The 20,023-nt window shown below is 30.6% G+C and overlaps 4 protein-coding genes across 6 annotated transcripts; all 4 read right to left on the bottom strand.

Moving 5' to 3' along the window:
- Positions 1-5,100: 5,100 nt before the first annotated feature.
- On the bottom strand, positions 5,101-8,830 carry PPP1R15 (Protein phosphatase 1 regulatory subunit 15). The gene is made up of 3 exons (XM_034331044.2): positions 8,538-8,830; positions 6,539-8,213; positions 5,101-6,470 (listed from the first exon to the last, which is right to left on the bottom strand). The coding sequence occupies exons 2-3, from the start codon at positions 8,039-8,041 to the stop codon at positions 6,261-6,263; spliced, it is 1,713 nt and encodes a 570-aa protein (XP_034186935.1). The 5' UTR covers positions 8,042-8,213; positions 8,538-8,830; the 3' UTR covers positions 5,101-6,260.
- A 447-nt stretch (positions 8,831-9,277) lies between these two features.
- LOC117607395 (sorting and assembly machinery component 50 homolog B) lies at positions 9,278-11,805 on the bottom strand. Its single transcript, XM_034331046.2, has 8 exons — positions 11,617-11,805; positions 11,325-11,375; positions 11,152-11,226; positions 10,856-11,074; positions 10,500-10,714; positions 10,039-10,417; positions 9,670-9,964; positions 9,278-9,592 (listed from the first exon to the last, which is right to left on the bottom strand). Exons 1-8 carry the CDS (start codon positions 11,635-11,637, stop codon positions 9,408-9,410), a joined length of 1,440 nt encoding a protein of 479 aa, XP_034186937.1. The 5' UTR covers positions 11,638-11,805; the 3' UTR covers positions 9,278-9,407.
- A 1,123-nt stretch (positions 11,806-12,928) lies between these two features.
- On the bottom strand, positions 12,929-18,378 carry subdued (anoctamin 1). Of its 3 annotated transcripts, none has more exons than XM_034330758.2 (11): positions 18,080-18,378; positions 17,348-17,559; positions 17,113-17,238; positions 16,575-17,054; positions 15,112-15,505; positions 14,800-15,032; positions 14,511-14,708; positions 14,005-14,437; positions 13,724-13,929; positions 13,366-13,653; positions 12,929-13,286 (listed from the first exon to the last, which is right to left on the bottom strand). In XM_034330758.2, exons 2-11 carry the CDS (start codon positions 17,498-17,500, stop codon positions 12,972-12,974), a joined length of 2,826 nt encoding a protein of 941 aa, XP_034186649.1. In that variant the 5' UTR covers positions 17,501-17,559; positions 18,080-18,378; the 3' UTR covers positions 12,929-12,971. The 3 variants fall into 3 exon arrangements, with proteins under 3 accessions (XP_034186649.1, XP_034186647.1, XP_076548104.1); XM_034330756.2 differs by having other exon boundaries at positions 17,348-17,673; XM_076691989.1 differs by having other exon boundaries at positions 17,348-17,735.
- Positions 18,379-18,599: 221 nt separating this feature from the next.
- On the bottom strand, positions 18,600-19,891 carry LOC143306056 (prenylated Rab acceptor protein 1-like). Its single transcript, XM_076692038.1, has 4 exons — positions 19,757-19,891; positions 19,267-19,491; positions 18,998-19,194; positions 18,600-18,917 (listed from the first exon to the last, which is right to left on the bottom strand). Exons 1-4 carry the CDS (start codon positions 19,831-19,833, stop codon positions 18,811-18,813), a joined length of 606 nt encoding a protein of 201 aa, XP_076548153.1. The 5' UTR covers positions 19,834-19,891; the 3' UTR covers positions 18,600-18,810.
- Positions 19,892-20,023: the final 132 nt, after the last annotated feature.

A 20,023-nucleotide genomic window follows, 5' to 3' on the forward strand; every position in this document is an offset into this window, starting at 1 on the left:
AGTTGTAATAACACCGGTGTTTTCAAGCGACAGACGCGAGGGGTCGTCTGGGTGGAAAAATAGGAATCTACATTTGTGTCCTCTGTAACGTAAATCCTTTTTATAAATTTCAATCATATACATATTTAATTTAACAATTTGGCTATTGATTTTGGGAAATAGAAGATATATTCATTTTTGTTTTCTTTCATTTTAGGAAAAGAGGATGTTATTGTACATTGGCTTCGAAGATCTGATGTATTTTTTGTCGACGCGTTTTAAATTCATCGTTCATCTACTGGAACACAAGAACTGTTATCGAGACGTCGAGGAATTTGAAAAGTGGGTTGGTAGCCGTACTGAAGAACAATTCGCAGCTCGTAGCCTGAAGAGTTCTGAAACGGACACCTCTACGTGTTTTATCATATACTGTCCCGATGTCTGGCACTTCCTTAAATAAAGCTCCGTGTAATAACAACGTTGCAGACAATCCCACCCCACTACCGAACGTCTTTTTTGGTATGTATTGTTTTCTCTTTGCCTCGTTGCAATTGTATTTTTTTTTCTTGTGAACATTTTCCTTGCAATCCGTGTGAGTTCAATCTTTAAAGTTTCTTTTTTTTTTTTTTTTTATAACGCCCAAGACGTGTTACACATATAATGGAAAATTTTTCAAAATAGAAAAGAAAGGGCGGACCGAAGACAAGGTAAAAAACAAAAAATCAAAATCATACTTCAAATTACAAATATTATAAATTTGAAAAACTTTATTATTATTTTAAGCTTCTTACAGTCTTTTATATGAACAAATTATAATGATAAATTTTCAAAATTTTATATATTTAAATTTTAGAAATCGAACAGATTTTTAATCTTATTTATCGAATTATTTGTATTACAAAATTCTTATCAATATTTTTCCCGTATAGTGTATTTCTTTTCTATTGATACTCATTTTACTAGAAATCAGAGAAACCAAAAAGAACCGTAGTCTTTCTGTTCACATCACTTATATACGTTCACGCTGTTCACAGCGTTTACCTTCGGCCCACGGAGTGGGAGTTCTTTTATTCGAATCCGTTCAATTTTTATTGGCAAAAAAGAAATTGTTTAAAATATTTTAACAAATTCTAAAAATACATGTAACGCTTTCCCTGTTCGTCTTGTAACATATTGTATAATCTTTTTTTTTTATTTTTAGATAAAAAGAAAAAAAAGCACGAATGTTCTGAATCGCTATAACGATCAACGTGGTTGTCAAGCATGGTTGTAAATCCGGAATGTCAGGTTCAACGTAAGTTCCAACCAGTTATCTGTCTGGTAACATCGACGAAAGGTCTCGGAAAAGGTGGAGTCATCTTTTGAAAGGCACACGGAGATACGATGACCAATATTAATTCAGACAATCAATTAAAAAGCGAAGAAAGAAGAACGTTTGGAATACGACTAAATTTTCTACATAAATCGGAGAATCTGTTGTCAGCTATAAATTCCCTTTCACCGACACAGGGAACGACGTTAGTTAACGTTAACGTTGTCAGAATGAAAAATTCATCCAGGTATGTGAGCACCTGTGCGGGTGCAATTCAACTAGATCGGAACGTTACCCACAATGCAACGATATCCGGTTACTGGCCTCTGTAAAAAAAGAAAAATTGCATTAGCCGCGTATCCGGCACGGAGATATATTTGTTTTTTGTTCGCACAAATTATTTCACTGCGTTCGTTTGAGCTGTGAACATGGACTTCCGCAATTTTTTTTTTTTTTTATAAGAATTATAATGGTCATGTTTCAGGGGAGCAATGACACTGTTTCACCTGTTAGGATGTTGACTACTGTAGGGGTCATTGGTGGTCTACACCACAAATTTAATACAGTAGAATTATTAAAAGAAACAATATAGAGAAATATTAGTTTGAATAGAGTAGAATATTGAATTAATAATTATATCAATATTATATAACAATGTGGATCCGAGGGATTCCTAGGTAAACTAGTAACTGGTACGCTGCAAAATTGGAAAGTTTATTCTAGAATGTTCTCCAGCTGAGAGAAATGAAATCAGCAGAATTTAGTGCCTTATAAATGTAGTGTACGATTTTACTCTGTCGTATTCTTATTGTTTCCGTGAACCACGTAAGAACTTGAATAGTTTAGAAATCAAAGTCATATATTACTATTTAATAAATTCTGAATTATTAATAATTATTGGTAGTAATTTTACTTACTACTAATGATTATTAATTATCAATTAGTCACCAATTAATAATTTTTCTAAGCAACGAATCTGATCTATCAGTTTAATTGGATATTAATCACCAGAAAGCGTTGGTTTGCGAGTGATAGATCGGTGTGCCAGTTAAACGATATCTGGTTACAGATCAGTCGGATCTTATCATAGCTGTTTAACTTGTGAAACTAGGGCAACGGCAAGATGTTATCTAGCCGGACGTGTGTCTTCAAAAAAATTTTGTCCCGACGTCCGAGATTTCGCGCGTTTCTCGTTTTACACGTTCTACGCGTGGTCGTCGATCGTGAAAAGGTGAAAGCAGATCGCGTGGAATAATCCTTGAATAGTCACGACTATATTTCTTCGATTTTTTCCATTCGTTCCTAGACACAAAGGCGCCGCGTGAAATCACCGACAAGAAAACTGATTTTGCAATCGGTCCCACCGTTCATCGGTACCTTCCTAATACGCGTTGCACATTTCAATATATATATAAACCGGTATTGCGTTTCGAATAACGAATATCATTTTTAATCAGCCGTTTAGAATCTTAAACGCGACGATATCTTTGATTAAAAATTGATTTACATTTAACATTTTTTTTACCGTATCAAACCTCATGCTTTCCCTGTTCAAAGATTTACTTTTTACGGTAAACACATCTGTATAGTATGCGTATATTTATTTAATATCCACCTGAAAGAACGAAAATATTTCAACAACTGAATGAACATCGTCTCACGCGACAGAAAAAAATACAGTATTTTTGTAAGTGTCGTTACAAACCTGAAATACTAATTTAAAAAGTAAAGTCAATATGCGTTAGCGTCTAAATTAAGCACGGAAGATACTATTCCATAATATTCCATCAAAATATTGCTAATATTATTAATCGTTTGTTACTAATTAGCACGATGGTAAAGAGCAATTCTAAGAATGCAGTTTCTCCATTTAAGTAATTACTAATTTGTCAACATTGTCTCTGTTGCGACAACCTATTTCGTCGCGATTCAGTTACACCAGCCATCCAGTTAAAATTGTGCCCATCCTCTTCCGGTTCACCTTCTCCTTGTTAACTCATTTCACCGGAGACACTCGGCTAGATTTATTGTTGCAACTTATTACATGCTTGTTATCACTTCATGAAATTGCTTTTTTGATTGCTATGAGATCATTGCGTTAACTAAATGAAATCCCTGTGAATGAAACAATTTCCAGGAATACAATTACGTGTTAGTAACACGATATGTTAAAAAAATATGTGCAAAACATGTTAAAATGATTTTCCATGAAACCGAATGAATGACAAATCTGACTTTCCCACCAGACAAACGTTCTTCCGTGCTTCAATGTCAAAAGAAACGGATAATAATGAGTAAAACTTGCGTTCTATTTTTTTCTGTTGCCAAGGACATGTTGTAATTCCATGAATCAGTTAGTATATAATAAAAAATATTCAATGTCACTTGTGGCAAAACCACTTTGCTGATTGTTACAATATTAATAGTAATATTACGCGCCCAAACGCATGTCTCACTAATACGACATGTTAAGGCACTGTTGCTAATTAGCTGGTGATGACAAGAAAGTATTATAGAATGAGATTACGATGATATTAATTGTACCCGTTACGAGTAACCTGAGAAGTTTCACAGTGCCTAACAATGAAGTAATAACAGAATTTGAATAATGCCAAGGGCAAGTTACATGATTGCTAGGTGCTTGATTGGTGGTCAGAAAGCCAGTATTGCATTTACGGATCCTGTCCCTTAATTGTCTATCAAAGGATTCATTTTGAAGAACAATATGCTCTTTCGACACAACGCTATCTCTTTCAACAGAATAGACACGATGCTTTCTAATAATACCAATGGTTTCTTTTTTCATAGCTGATGGAGATATGGTACATTAAACCGTTTGATCAAAGTTAATGACCACATTGTCTTCTTGTGCAAACATCTTTACAAAACTTCTCATTTATTTTTATTGAAGAAATTCTGATTTACTTCCATTTACTTTGTTTATTGAAACAGAACTGGTAGTTCACACACAAAGAATACTTCTAGTGAAGTATTTCCTCTGAAAAGTGTTATAGTTTGATAGAGAATTCTAAATTAATAGAAAACATGAAATATCAATTAGAAATTGATCACTTTTTAATCATATAATGTTTCTAGTGAAAGTTACTTTTACCTAATAACCATTTAACACTGATTAAAACAGGGGGACATTTTATAATCCAATAAAAAGAAGACAAATGCGTTTGTTTTATAGAATATATACATATTTTATTTTACATCCTAAATACATGTTACCACGTTATTCTTGTTTCCAGCGTGTAAATGTTAATCCTAGTTTTTCTTAACGATACAAATTAAATACATACAAGCTCGAATGGTAATCTAATTCTAACGTGTTTATTATACATACACTGCTGTCCACGAGTCACCGGACACTCTTTAAAACAGAATATTCTTTTTAAAATTGGACCTAATAACTTGAGATTTTTTGAGAGCTATAAAAATTAATACACTAAATTTGGTCCAATTTTAAAAAGAATTTTCTATTTTAAAGAGGGTCCGGTGACTTATGAGCAGCAGTGTATGTATTGGAAATAAGAATAGCTAACTTATGAACTGAAATATTGTTAGGTAACTACAAACACTTGGGTTAAAACCTATTATTTATTAGGACAATAAATCTCGAACTGAGTACCAATTTCTAATATTATACAGTCCTACCTCTCAACGTAACATTTACATAACATAAAAATATATTAACTCATTTAAGTGCTAACATAATATTCATATTTTATAATTGTCCCAATTATCAAATCAGGTTTTACAATAAGAAATCTTTCAAAGAAAAGATAAAATAGCATACTGAATATTTTTATACAATATAAATACATGTTTCAATACATGTTAATATTTTTACATAAAATTCTAACGTGCAATGTTTATTACAATCTCCAGTTTTTAATGCGAATCATACCGTGCACTTTACAATATCGATGTAAAGAATTTTATTACATTATACAAAATCAAATATCTATTATTTGTATTAATAGATTTGACATAAACGCGTTTAATTTCAATAGAACAATCTACATTCGTGTATTTAAAAAAATGCATATGTTTCATAATTGTGTTATCGAAAACACGGTAGAAAGATTTTGGTATTATTACAAAATGTTAGGTATGTAGGAGAAGAGATAATGACATATATCCTAAAAGAGAAATATGAATAATGAATGCCTTCCAGTAAAACTTTTTAATCTAACAAAGAAGATTTGTAGGGTATACATTTAATGACTAGTGTTTTATTCAAATAACTTGCCTATAATTTATATTGTATGTAAGTTGGAATAATTTAACTGAAAGTATATATACATGCATTATTTACATACATATATATGTATATGGTATCTTAGGTTAAAAATTATTTAAACTGATCTTACATGTGTACATCTCTTTCAAAGAGAACATTTCTGAAAAGTATCAGTAAGTAATTTTCTTACCCAAATAACTTAAATATTTATTATTTCATAAATATTTTTGTATGTACAACTTTGAACCAAGTTAGGTGATACAACATGAAATTCTCAATTTCTTTTTTTTTCTCGATAAAACATTATAAACATTGTCACTGTTCATATAATCGTGTTTAATACAATCGTAAATAATACTTTGGTATTTTAAAATCGTATATATCACCTAACACAATCCACAGAATTTATAATCCTTAGTACTTCCAAATATACTTATAAATAATAGACTAGCCAAGATTAAGAAATCTAAAGTTTATCCTTTCATAAATTTTTAATGAAAACAAATATGTGGTATAAATCAATATTAAAGGATAAGTTGAAAAAGTTTAGTTGAACTACTATAAACAATATTGTATTTAAAGCAAAATGCTCTACACTATTTATTCACAGCCTAGTTTGTCAATCTGGAAGACTTATTATGCATATTTTCTTCTATGATAATACATCACTTCTCCTCCTATCCTATACAGTGTTACCTTGAAATTATGAATAATTGAATTTTATTCAATATGTTGGAATCGTTCTTGCCAAATGTGAGTCCTGTGTTGAACAGTTAAAACAGGATTAAGAACACGTTCTATACAATTAATACGACCTCTGAACCGCTCTCTATCTCTAGCCATCTCCTCCCAAGGACCTTTACGAGCCGCGCGATACGCATAATCCCACTGTACCATTACGTGAACAACTGGATTTAAATTAAATTTAACCTATAATAAAATTTTAATTATTTATCAAATCGAAATTATGGTAAACAGTTCTAAAAACAGATCATTACTTTTTGAGCGGAAATAATAGATTTTTTATCTTCATCTTCGCTGTCCTCGGTATCCTCGCTATCACTTTCATAAGTTTCAGAACCAGTTTCAAAGACTATGCAGTAACTGTCCTCTGAATCTATAGAACTTTCTGATATTAAACGTGGCCGAAAAGTATTTTTTTGAAAATTGTAATCGTTCCTAATAAAATCCTGATCAAAGGTACCAGTGTCTTTTTTGCACTCGTGTATACTTCTTATTTTTGTAGAAAATTTAGATCTTTGATCAACGTGTCTATGAGTTTTTGGTTTTTGAAGTTTTTTAGGTTGTACATCAGCAAACGTATAAGTTGCCGGATTAATTGTTTCTTTTATAATATACTGTGTAGGTGCTAATCCATCCACTGTATCTTCATCTAAATTGAAACAGTCTTCTACTGTATCATACGTTTCAAGTTCTTCCCAATTTTTTAAATCATTTTGTATATCTAGTTTGAGATCATGTTTAGTACGCTCCTTTCTATGTCGTGTTTGGCTTACTCCAGAACGTCTAAGCTGTGATTTAGCTCGGCCCCTACCTCTGCCTTTTGCTATGGTATTTAATTTTCTTTTTTGCTTCGGCGAACATGATCGTTTCGTTAACAGATCAGACTCATCTGGATCTATTCTACAAAATCGACCTGTTACACTACCGAAAACTTTTTGCCACATATTTGTTATTATATTTGACGTTGTTGTTGTTGTTGATTGTGGAATTGACTGTATTTTTTCAATATTAGAACTAGATGGTGAGAAATTAGCTTCTACAGTTGTGAATGTACTATCATCCATATCGTTACTAACATAATCAGAAAACTGTTCATTGTTAGCAATACTTGTATCGTACATATTTTCGCAATTATAATCATTACCCTTGTCATACATTTTATGTATATCTGTATTCGGATAAATACATTCAAATAATTCCTCTTTTCCTACTTTATCTGAATTTTCAAATGATAGTAGGTAATTAGATCTAGGTGTATCATATATAACATTCTCCTTCATGATTGATTTTTTTTCATCAAATTTTCTCGCGTCCTTATTTTCATTATCAGTGCACTTATAACTGAATCTTATACTATCTTTCGCATTTTCATTAAAAATTCTATCTACGTAAGACTTCTGTTCGTCGCATACATCATGATGAATACTTTCAATAATGTTTAAAGATTCTTTTACTTGGGCATTATGAATGTATACATTATCATTATTTAGTAGTTCCTTTTTAGTTGTCAAATTTTTATAAAATTCAGGCGAAATAATACCTTCATTGTGCACAACTGTTACGGATAATGGATAATTAATGTTTGTTATAAATGATGCAGGAACTTTGGAGACTTGTTCCCACAAAACATTGAAAACATTCAAGACACTGTAGAACATGTTTTCTTTCTTTGGATTCGACATGTTTCTTTTATCATTTAACGTATCGTTCATTGAATACATCTTCTCTATTGTTATTTTTTCAAATAAATTTTTCATTAAATTGAAATCTCTTACAAGGGAACAAGAATCATTGTTAAACAACAAACAATGAATTTAAAAAACCAATCTATAGCCCTAATAGGCCACATATTTTCATTTATATACCTTACTCAACAAACTGGTATTCCTCTACAACCAATTTTATTTTTCATAAATGTTCTTTGTTTAGCTGTGAACAAAAAATGAAACGTTTGAAATACATCAATAATTTATTTCTTAATAAGTAACGTAAAAATATTTATATCGATAATAAACAGACACTATAGGAATGTACATTAATTTTGTAATATACTTATAAATCGATACAACGTTTGCAACAATAATGTGAATAATCATGGATTTATCGCGTACATTCCAGAGAGTGACTAGTTAACATTTGAGTCATAAAATAACAAAACTAGTATGAAATAATATTTATGATATTCGAATCGTCGTTATAATCGCTATCGTTTTATAATAAAAGTCGAACTGATAATTTGTTCTGCATACATACAACAAAGATAGCCTCCACAACTGTGACAACTACAATCACGTAGGAATTTTTCCTTACAATATGACAATTGTTTTCTCGCTGTATCACAATTTCCACCTTTAAACAAAGGATTTTCGATCAATTTAATTACTTCAGGCACAATAATTTCCTTCGACTTTTCAATAATTTCGTAAGATTCCATTGTAAATTCACACGTTATCGTATCACACATTTTGACGAAAACTGTTAAGCGGCCATTTTCAACTAGTTGATGTTCAGAATATTTGTAACTCATAACTCTAGAGGCGCTGCAGTAAATACAATTTGCATATACGGTTAACTAAAACGTAAATTTAATTGTTTTTTTGTAGAACTTAAAATAGAAAGATGATATTATTTACGTAGAAATGAATCACCTTTCATATATTTTGTTTTTCGTAAAACATTGAACACAGTTTTAAGAAAGAAAATCATAATTGAATGTTCAAGGCCATACATATATGAATAATAAAATTATGTAATTTTTCAATAATACAACAATCTAATGAACTGATTCATACTTTAACTGATGAAATCTCTGCCTTGTTTATGACAATCCTTTCACTTTTGCATCTGATGCAAATTATAAACGACTTGCATTCATTTTATATAAACAATTTTAATTAGCAACAAGTTTTTATACCCAACAGATAACACGAATACAAAACCCAAATACATTCATGATTTCTATTAGCTTTTATTAAAAATACTTTCTTTTAACTATTTATGATGCTATAATGTATTTTCATAGATGTAATAAATTTATAATCGTAATTTATTTTACATTAAATGCGTACAATACATAAAAAATAATAGAACATATACAATTTACTATCCGGAAATAAGAATCGTTTACAAGTACTGCAACCCAATACCAAACTGAAATTGTTGTAATACGTCGCTTCTAAGAAACAACAATGGCATAATAAAGTTCAATTCAACTCTTGCTATATCCCCAAGTTTCATCGCGATACCTCCACCCGCTGAACAACGAACATTTTCCGTAAAAATTTTCATGTTGTCTTTGTAATTATTATCTGAAAATAAGCAAATTTCATCGAATCTCGTGTACAAGTCAAACAACAAGGAAATTCAAATTTGAAAAGTTTCATACCAAACTTGAATGTGAAATTCGACACGTTTCCACCGTTGATAAAACCATGCAATTTGAACAAGTCACCAAATCCATTACGACCGGGCCTAAATGGCAGTGGTGTGTATAAGTGAAGTGCAGCTGCCCAATATGCATCGCCTCCTATTGAATAACCATCGTCTCGTGGTCCACAACCTCTCATTTCAAATCCTCTAAGATTCAATGGTCCACCCAAAAAGAATTGATCGGCAATATTTATCTTCATTTCATTATTGACTCCTCTAAGTAATCCAGATTGAAGGCCTAGTTGAAACGTCTAATAGCAAAATTTCTATAATTACAAATTGTACAGAAATTAACTCAGTTAATTGTAAATTGAAAGATACTTGCAAGACATTCGTGTGGTGTCCAGTTAGTTTGCACGGTAAGTTCATTTTTAACAAATCCGATATCTCCGCCAAGACCAGCTACTTCTGTTGAAAACTGTACAAGACTTCCCGAGGTAGGGAATATTAATGAGTCTCTTTTATCGATGGAGCAAATATGTCGCAATGCGGATTTTAAATTTGGACCGCACTGTTCTCGTACACGAAACGATGTTTGTTTGGAAGAAGCGATTTCTCTGTAAGCAGCTTCATATTGTAAATTGTGCTTTAGTATACCTGCACCATCTGGATTGAATGCAAGGTCTAATAAAAAGCCTTTATCGTGTTGATTAAAACCAGACCATGGGAATCTATTTGACGAGTTAAATACACTACCAGTTAATCTGTAATCAAAAAGTAAATATGTTTAGTTACATGATCAACCAATATTAATTTTGATATTAAAATGAAAACAGTCTTGCATACACTGTATGAAGCCAACTGTTTACAAATGGTTTAACAACAGATACACGTATATTGGTTGAACTTTTTGAACCATAAGAATATTCCATTTGCAAACGTTCACCTCTTCCAAATAAGTTTGGTGCCTTTGCTTGAATAACAACAGAACCTTCATTGTTCCCAATCATCGTGCTAATTTCACCCGTTAAGCGTCTCATTTCGCGTACGGAAAAGGTGACCTGAAACAGAGTATACTTTAAGATTTCTTTCAGGAATAAATGCTAATTTCTAAACAAACGATTTATCAATGAACTGAAAGTAATTAAATCTGAGAAATTACTTATTGTCTGTTGAATTAGTGTGTAATTATATAGACCCACTTCAACGCCTTCTGGGGTAGCATCAGGACCTTGACTGGTGTCAATGTAAATTCCAATATTCTTGAAACATCCTAAGGTCCCTAGTTTTTCTCTAACTTTGGAGGCACGTAAAATAACATCATAAAAATCCTGAGCTTTAAAAAGTTCTGTCACTTGTGATTGTATTATATCATCCTTTGTTCTCATAAGCCCATCTATATGTATTCTGTCAACTCTTACCTAGTTGAAAAATATTAATATTTAATTTATAATTCATACACAAATCAAAGTATCAATATATAAAGTAGTAAATATACTTTCAAAGAATGAAGATCAATATGTTTTTCCTTTGTTGTATCAAATAAATTCTTGTTTTTACGAAAACTTGCTGACTGAAAATAAAAATTTTCAAGTTATTTTAAATCTTCAAATTGATAAGAAATGTAAAAATGTTTTGCATTGAAAAAGTTAATTGAATATCATTACTTACAGGATTATTTTCATTTGAAGTTTCATTCATATTTCCAGACATCATTGATTCCTAAAAAAAAATATGCAAGACATTGATGAGAAATTTTTTACTTAAAACAAATGGAAAAATATCATAAATGTGAAATAACATTCTATAAAATTAAGAAAAACACAAGCTTAATATAAAGTATAATATAATATCTGAATAAAACATCGAGGTTTAATAAATTATTATTAGAAATTACTTCATGCTGCAAATTAATGACTTTAATTTTAGGTTATTCTCTAATTTTCTAAGAATAAGCTTATACCTTTGCATGAACAGTTCCCATTTTTTTGACAATGAATTTTGACTATTCAAATAGAAAATCACATTAAAAGAATAGCAAATTTTGTCAGGTTTCTTTCAATACCTGACAAAAAATCGTAAATTTTTTAAATTAAATATTCGGAACGGTTAAGAACAAGCAGTGTAGCATTTCCTTACCGGTACCACAGAAAAAGTAAAGATAGATCAATCACCTTATGATAGTTCATTGTGGTGTTGGTACAGTAGAATGTGATACGAAAATGTATAATTCCCAAAGGTGATTCATCTATATCATACCTTGTCAGTGACGGTAGATCCTTTTGGATTCTGTCGGTACAGTAGATTTACCGGAAGATTAGCGGGGCGTTTTAATATTTTAAAAGTGGAATACAGATCAATTTTCAATTTTCAAATTTCTCTCTTTAAATATTTCTACACAAGTGGTGGATGAATTCGAGGAAGGGGGGTCTACGATGCTCGGTACTGCACAAATTAATACGTTAATTATTTTAATGAAATTTAATGATTTATTCAAATTTCTTTATCAGTTACATTGTAGAATATAATATACATATACATATATTAATTACATAAAAATAACATCTATATATTGATCAGGTATGGCAGTTGTATATATCAAAATGTCTTAATTGGAAGCATTTAGATGTGTCATAGATTTTATAGAAGTTTTTATATTTAATTCATATACAATAGAGGTAGATTTTAGTACCATAAAATATAATTTTATTAAAACAGAAATAAATAAAATATATCATTATTTATTAATAGTTAATTGCCACCTTCGGTAATGAGCATAATAAAATAAATTCATCCTTGAAACTTAACTCCCACGTATTACAATTATTTACAGGAACTTAAGTAAAGGAAGACTTATGAATTTATTCATAAATTCCGATCTTAATCAACATAATAATAAATGTTGACTATAAAGTTTCACGAATAATTCTGAGGATAATAAATTCAATTATTCTTCCCCATAAGCCCATTCAAACAAAATTGATAAAAGCCACACTATTAACTGAGTTAGTTGTTTATATCATAATAAACATCCTCATAAAGAATTTATGTATAATATCATTTAAATATCAGTAAAATTGTTACAAGTACTTTGTCTTATTTATAAGGAACGGAGTTGTAAGATTCACAATTAAAGCTTCGTTCTTCTCAGATCAATTTTTCATCAGTTCTAAAAATATATCACCATAGTAGCACAAATATGAACGCTACTATACCATTATAGTACTGTCCTTCTATAACAATATACTTTCGTTATTTAATATTATTAATATTTAATATTATTAATAATATTTCAGTTGTTCATTGGTTCTATAATTGTCATAACGCAGCTGGTCCAACTCGTGAATGTGTAGGGGGAGAAGACACAGGACTCCCGTGAATTTCTAAATCAAAATCCGAACTTGATAAATTATTTCTCATGACTCTATTCCATCGATTTGCATTCTCGTTTATTGTTGTGAAATGTCGATTCGCTTCTCTTTCATCGGCAGATCTTTCGGAAGCACGAATTGCTTCTTGTTGAATAATTATTTCATTAGTTATATATGCTTCACGTCGAATTCTATCACGTAATTTTGGATTTATATCGGGAATACACCACCGTAAAAGTATCATTACGAGAGCAACAACGTTCTGAAAAAACATAAATTCTATTAATTTAAGGATATAAGATTTTTTGTTACTGGTATATGTAATAATTATGTAATAATACCTCAAATACAACGACGAAAGCTAATCTAGCAGTTAATATATGCCAGAACGTAATTGTGTATTTATATTTATTTGGCGAATCTGGTGACTCTCTGTAATCTGGATACCTACATATTTCTACATGTTCATCGCCAGATTCAGCAAATGGTCTAGTTCCATTTGCGAAATCACTTGTACTAAACTTTGAAAGAGAATGTTCTAAAAAGCCTTCTAGAGAATGATTCTTGGAAACAGTTATCCGATAAACTAATCTCGGTATAAAATTTGAAGTAAACGCTATAATAAATGCCTGAAATACATGTATACATTTAACATTTTGTTGCTTAACAGGAAAATAGTTTATAAATATGAGTACTTACGTTAGTTATAACAGACAATTTGGAAATGGAGTCAAGAATGCGGTACCATATACCTATATCTCTAACACGTTGTCCAACTGGCCTTCTATACATTGTTAATAATTTTTTGGCATCCAGTCGCATTTCAAAAACATTATTCAATAACGCAAAAAATGGCGCTAATGGAAATGCAGCGACAAAAATAGTAACAAATCCATATTGCAAAACTACAGTAAATAACAAAAGTTAAATATAATATAATAAATACGTATGTTTAAATTTTAACCGATTTAAATCATTACCCATTTCTAAATATTCTGGAAATAAGCTTCTTGGACCCCATTCCACCAACTTGTAATCTTTAATCCATTGAAGATATTTCCTAGTAGTAATTTTTTTCTTCCCGTCTTTCGTTTTCATTCCGACGTGTACTTTTAAAGTATTTAACCATTTATAAAACAGCGGAAAAAGCATTTCTAATATTGTATTCATAGCTTGTTTTCCAATCATGATAATGCTTAACTGTATACATAATTCCATAAGGCAACCCCCTGGACCACATTCCTCTTGTCGATACGTTTTAAAAAAGCGATTATAATCTCCTGGATAACCAACGAATTTTCCTTTAAAAAATGCTATATAAAAAATGGAAGCATAATAATTTACGAATTCTAGTAAATATATTTTTAACGTTAAACTGTCGTCAAATTCAGTTTGAGTACGAGGGAGCTCAATCTGTAACGATATAAAACCAGATATTATACAAGATATTTCACTGTTATAACATTAACACATTTATATAGAATACCTCTGTCAAATATTCAGCCAACCAAACGTAAAGCCAGTTAAATACAATAATGCAGCACAAATTAATGCTAGCTGCAGTGGCTGAAGTAAAAAGTATTGCATAACTTGTTACCATAGGATGACCATAAACACTTAATGCAGTTAAAACAGACATTCTGTATAAAACAACTCCTAACACAGCAGCCATTGCCACTGCAATCTACAATACAAAGTATAATTTTTAAAAAAACCACTCTGTTGCTAAAAAATAGTACTTGATAATAGTACTTTTATATAACATATAAACAAACCAGTAATAAAACAACGGAAAAACTGAGAATCGTAGCGGGAACTTTCATTTTCCAAAACGGTACTTTTGGTTCTTCTGTATTTGTAATAACGTTGAGCGACTTTTTCTTGATATGCGATAAACGTGCTAAGTACTGAGGTCGAGGGTGTTCCTCTTGAGCATCCAAACCAGTCAAGTCCCATCTATGAGTTATTTCTACTGAATATCTTTTCCATAGTTCCAAGAATAACGTAGCTAATAATAAAAATAAAAAAAACCGTAAAAAATAAAAACTCAAATCTATTAATAATCACATTCAACGGTAATCACGTACCCCATAATGACATGAATACAGAGAAAAATACAGTAGATGGGTTATCAAATAAATATGTAATTCTTGCATGTAGACAAGTTTGTTTCAAATCCCAATAACCACAGAAATAATCGCACGGTGGACACATTGAAATAGTACCATTCCCATTGCAAACATCTTCGCTTGGTTCATTAGAATATAAAGTTGCACAGCTATATATAAAACATAAAAGACCAACAATACTAGCAGGTATTAGCATGTGTGTATAGAATCCGAGCCAAGCGAAATAAAGCCCGATTTTTATACCAAAATACTCTTTGATATAATCCAAAGGTTGATAATGAAGACATTTTCTCAGACTTGCCCATTCTTTATACAGTAGATATCTCATAGAATCTGGTGCTTGTAGATCACCCTGAAAAGAAACAAAATATTGTATTTTAAACAAATCAACACGGGGCTAAAAATAAAGTCTTATCAAAATTTTTTTAGGCATTTAAAATCCGCAAACAGCAATAAATATCGTCCTAACAACTTGTTTTGATCTATACTGTTATAAATTTTATGATTGCAGTAAAATTATATACTTTGTGGAAGCGATAGTACGGTAGGGTGTTAACGGTACTTTTATTAGTCATGCAGGTATAAGGGACAAGTAAGTACAGCCCCCAAAGCGGAGAGCTTGTCATAATTCTCGGATCATTCAAAACGCTTTTTAGAAGAACATTATAATACCCTTCTTTCCTACTTATAATAAAATGCGATACATTGCCAGAGCTTTTCTAAGAAACAAAGGAATTTATATCATGTCTTAAATAATCAATGTTTCATTCGATAAATATCTTTCCTATTATAAAGATTCACACTTTGTTGAACTACTATATTTACAGTTTGCAAATTGAACACTGATATCAATACCTTTTATAACTTCTCTAATTTATTCAATATTAAAGAGCCTTATGAAACTGTAAAATTAGAAAGGTCGACGTATAATACTTATTTCAGTTTCTTCGATACCTGCGAAATAGGACAATTAAAAGAAAAGAAATAAAATGTCCAACTATTCTTGGCCATTTAAATCCTCAATGCGAATACTATGAACCGACTGACAAAAAGAAGAATGAGGCTTCAGGTGGCCGTATTATAAGCTCGTGCTGTACCCTACCCGTTTAAGTACCCATATAAAACCTGATTAAGGTAAGATACAATAATCCTATATGCCGTTTTGTGTCCCAAGTCAACCAGGGTATTACATTCGAAGACAAAGGGCTAGACTTCGATGAATTACTATGAATCCTCCTACAAGGGTCATTCAATGAACAATAGGCTGTTTGGAACGTGCGAGCAATAGCGTGCAATAAGCGAAGACAATAACTGAAGAATATACAGGTACAAAATTATTTAGGTATAAATGAGTAATGTACAAGATGGTTCCAGCTAAATGTATGTTAAAAAGGGCTTGTAAAATAAGTAATGCAACTTACATCATGAAGGGGATACGCTGCTACGTATGCCCTTTCTGAAATCAATCTTTCCATTCCAAATGCAAAATCATTATGATTAGTTTCAGTAAATCTGGTTCTATCTAAGATAAATTGCACAATTCTGGCACGTGTTGCAGGTGTAAAAAAATTAGGCGAATCTATATCGAATAAATATTCCTTGTCGCGACTGTAAACAGCCGTAAAATTGTGTTTCAAATTTGGAAATATGGTCTGATCAACATAATATTTTCTCATAATTCTTTTAAATAACGAATTGACTTCATTGATTATCGTGTAACTACGATTTTCAGGAATTACCATGCCAGGCAATTCCTTCATTGCCAGTCTAAGCTTTAATATTTCAGCATAGCGCCGTAACACTTCTCGAGGTGCATGTACTTTTATGAAATGTAAACCATTTGGTTCTGTTTGTTCATGCTCCAAATGTAAACCTTCTTTCTCCAAATTCTTTTCGAATACCTGTAAGTTAATAATAAATATAGCGTACAGAAAAATATTGACTTACACAGATACTTACACGTCTGTGCTCGGTATTGCGATACGTTTGGGCTCCTGAATCAAATTCATCCCAGACAAAGATAAAATCAATCGTACGAATTTCATCACGAAAATATAAACTAAATGCTGTTCCACAATTTGACACCTGTAAAAAAGATAATTAATGTCTAGTTTTGTTTAATAATTACATGTCTATAAAATTTCGCATCTATGAAATTTTAAAAAGGTATAAATTCTGTGTATAAATGATTTACCGCTCTTGAACCTCTTCTGTTTCTTAAATCTGAACAACTACCCTCGATTACTGTTTCATTAGTATCATTATTAATTGTTGAATCATCTTCATTGAACGTTTGTTGAATCTCTTCCAAAGAAATTACACTGTGCATACTATTCAAACTGCTCATGCTTCCAATACCATTCAATGAAATATTGTGAAGACTTTGATACAAAGTATGCACGGATCCTGCATTTAAATTACTTTGTATCGACTGATAAGCACTTACATCGGATCTACTACGATCAGATCTACTATTTCTATGGTCTTGTATCCATGGTACAGAAACTTCTTCGTCATCCTCTTTCATTTTTAATTCAATTGATCAATATCCAAACTCTACTTATTTGAATCAAAAAGGTGTACTACATGCAAGCCAAATAAAAAAATTCGTATACTTAAAAAGAAATGCTATAACATTTTTTTTTTTCATAAATTATAATTTTATAACAAATCAAATACATATTACAATTAAGCAACCCAATAGGCACAAGCAATATAAATAAGGATTTAATATGTAGTCCTTAGGTTAACTTTACATAAATAAATATATTACTATTTACACATATGCTATTGAAATAAACACGTAGAAAATACGAAATAAAATCAGGCAGCAACAAATATTACACAATTAATTCTACGCAAATCTAACCACAATTTCCATTTTTACTATGATAAAAGCAACAATAAAAGTATATAATATTCTTACAGTATTTTCATATTCCCATTGAAAATCTTTAACTCCGGATGCTGTTTAAGATATGGAGCAGGAAATTGTCACATATCTATTTATTCATGTTGATATGTAATTTCATTGCTAGGCGCATTTTAACTTTTGGTTTATTATACACACTACTGCGTGTTCTTATTAAATTACTTAATTCTTTTGCATTCTTATGAGTATTACATGCGCCAAGTGAATTAATTATATTACATATATAAATATAAAAATGGCATGCAATGTCCGAGATGGATCATACCGTTGAATCACATTACTATCTATAGTAACGCAATAATATATGTAATAATCACGTGGTTCATATAATTTGTCACAAAATATTCATATATAAAAATTATTCTGTTGAAAATAAAAATTAAAAATATGGCCAATTGCGATAGGTAATCCATTTTATTTAATTTTTAACTACAACTACAAATATTTTATATAAAATGTTAGTGGTACAAAATTATTTTTTTGTTTTTAATATAAATAAATAGTTTATAATTTTTCTCCTTTCACATATATCTACATAATTCATTATTTTTTAATGAAATACATACATTGTATTAAGACTTGTATATTTTTTAAATATTAACAATATAAATATTTTATATTATCAATGTATAGTATAAATGTTTACTTATACTTTGTTAAAATTAATTCATATATTCTCTATTATATACATCTAATATAATACAGTCATATAATTATAATATAAGTCATACTTCTTGCATAACTAAAGCATTGAGTTCATCTTCTCCTGGACATAATACAGAATCAATGTTATAAACAGCTGCATGTAAAGTTATTAGAAACCACGACACGCCTGAAACAAAATATTTGCGTATATTATTTTATTTTTCACTGAAACAGAATTATTATGCAAATTAGATACAGTTTATTTACCAAGAACCCAGAAAAGAGCTGCACCTGCACCAACCAGAATAAAGACTGGCAATGTGAAAATTGCAATCAAGGTATAAATTTGAGCTAATGACAATTTATTTAAAAACATAAGTTCTTGTTTAGCATGCCGCTGTGAAACTTTATAACAAGTCCCAAGAGATGCTGCTACAGTAAGTAGCAATAATGGTGAAGTAACCCTAATGTTTAAAACATATCATTTTAGAGAAAGAAATATCAATGAAGAATAAAGTCAATGTAATAATTCTTACAAGCAATATATAACTAATCCAATGAACACAAATAAATAGTTGCTCTGGAAATATTCAATATTTCTGATAATTCGTTTGTTTAATCTCGATAAGTTAGGTGGACATTTTATGTTGCTTGTATTAAGAAACACAGACCATGGCCTAACATTAGCTTTCCTATGTTCAATCCATTCATGAGCTTGCGGATATCCTAGGTTGTTAAGCGGTATTTGTAGAAATTCAAGCCTAAAATTAAAAAAAGAAATGTGAATTATATGTACCTTATATTTAAATGTTTACCTTATATCAACAATAAATTAAAATTAATACAGTAGTTTTTAGAAATGATCATTATAATCAAGTTATCTTTCAAAAATATGGTATGTGTTTAAATAACCAAAATCTGTCACTGAAATGTTACTGCCATTATTGTTATGAAATTTTTGTGTAGGTTAAACAGTAAGTACTTGTTATTTCTAATCAGTTCCTATATCGCATACTAAATGATTACCCATTTCCAGATTTCTCTTTTTGTTGTGATTGTGGATTTTGCATCTCACCCCCAACATCAATTTCCACGTCCGCCATCTTTTTTTTAGTACACGAACTTTCGGAAATGCCTCGCCAGATGAGGAAACGACTATCTTCTGTTTTGATTCTTTACGTGGAGCCTGGCATCCCCACCATCAACAACCATAGCCTCGTTTAGAAAAAACCCGTCGTAGGCAGTAAAATTCCCATCATATCGCACATCGAACTACTATGTTACCCCTACCAT

The sequence above is a fragment of the Osmia lignaria genome, chromosome 14 (genome assembly GCF_051020975.1).
Source record: "Osmia lignaria lignaria isolate PbOS001 chromosome 14, iyOsmLign1, whole genome shotgun sequence".
Lineage (NCBI taxonomy): Eukaryota > Metazoa > Arthropoda > Insecta > Hymenoptera > Megachilidae > Osmia > Osmia lignaria.

What these genes read in the sequence shown, in the direction of transcription:
- PPP1R15 (XM_034331044.2), bottom strand. Translation starts at nt 8,041, where the DNA reads ATGAAAAATTTATTTGAAAAAATAACAATAGAGAAGATGTATTCAATG. An exon ending in CTATTATTTCCGCTCAAAAA is followed by an intron (nt 6,471 to 6,538) that starts GTAATGATCTGT and finishes ATTTTATTATAG; the next exon opens with GTTAAATTTAATTTAAATCC.
- LOC117607395 (XM_034331046.2), bottom strand. Translation starts at nt 11,637, where the DNA reads ATGGGAACTGTTCATGCAAAG. An exon ending in GGACACCACACGAATGTCTT is followed by an intron (nt 9,965 to 10,038) that starts GCAAGTATCTTT and finishes TTTTGCTATTAG; the next exon opens with ACGTTTCAACTAGGCCTTCA. An exon ending in GAATTTCACATTCAAGTTTG is followed by an intron (nt 9,593 to 9,669) that starts GTATGAAACTTT and finishes GCTTATTTTCAG; the next exon opens with ATAATAATTACAAAGACAAC.
- subdued (XM_076691989.1), bottom strand. Translation starts at nt 17,680, where the DNA reads ATGAAAGAGGATGACGAAGAAGTTTCTGTACCATGGATACAAGACCAT. An exon ending in ACAGAAGAGGTTCAAGAGCG is followed by an intron (nt 17,239 to 17,347) that starts GTAAATCATTTA and finishes TCTTTTTTACAG; the next exon opens with GTGTCAAATTGTGGAACAGC. An exon ending in AATTGTCTGTTATAACTAAC is followed by an intron (nt 13,654 to 13,723) that starts GTAAGTACTCAT and finishes CATGTATTTCAG; the next exon opens with GCATTTATTATAGCGTTTAC.
- LOC143306056 (XM_076692038.1), bottom strand. Translation starts at nt 19,833, where the DNA reads ATGGCGGACGTGGAAATTGATGTTGGGGGTGAGATGCAAAATCCACAA. An exon ending in GGATTAGTTATATATTGCTT is followed by an intron (nt 19,195 to 19,266) that starts GTAAGAATTATT and finishes TTTAAACATTAG; the next exon opens with GGTTACTTCACCATTATTGC. An exon ending in AGCTCTTTTCTGGGTTCTTG is followed by an intron (nt 18,918 to 18,997) that starts GTAAATAAACTG and finishes ATTTTGTTTCAG; the next exon opens with GCGTGTCGTGGTTTCTAATA.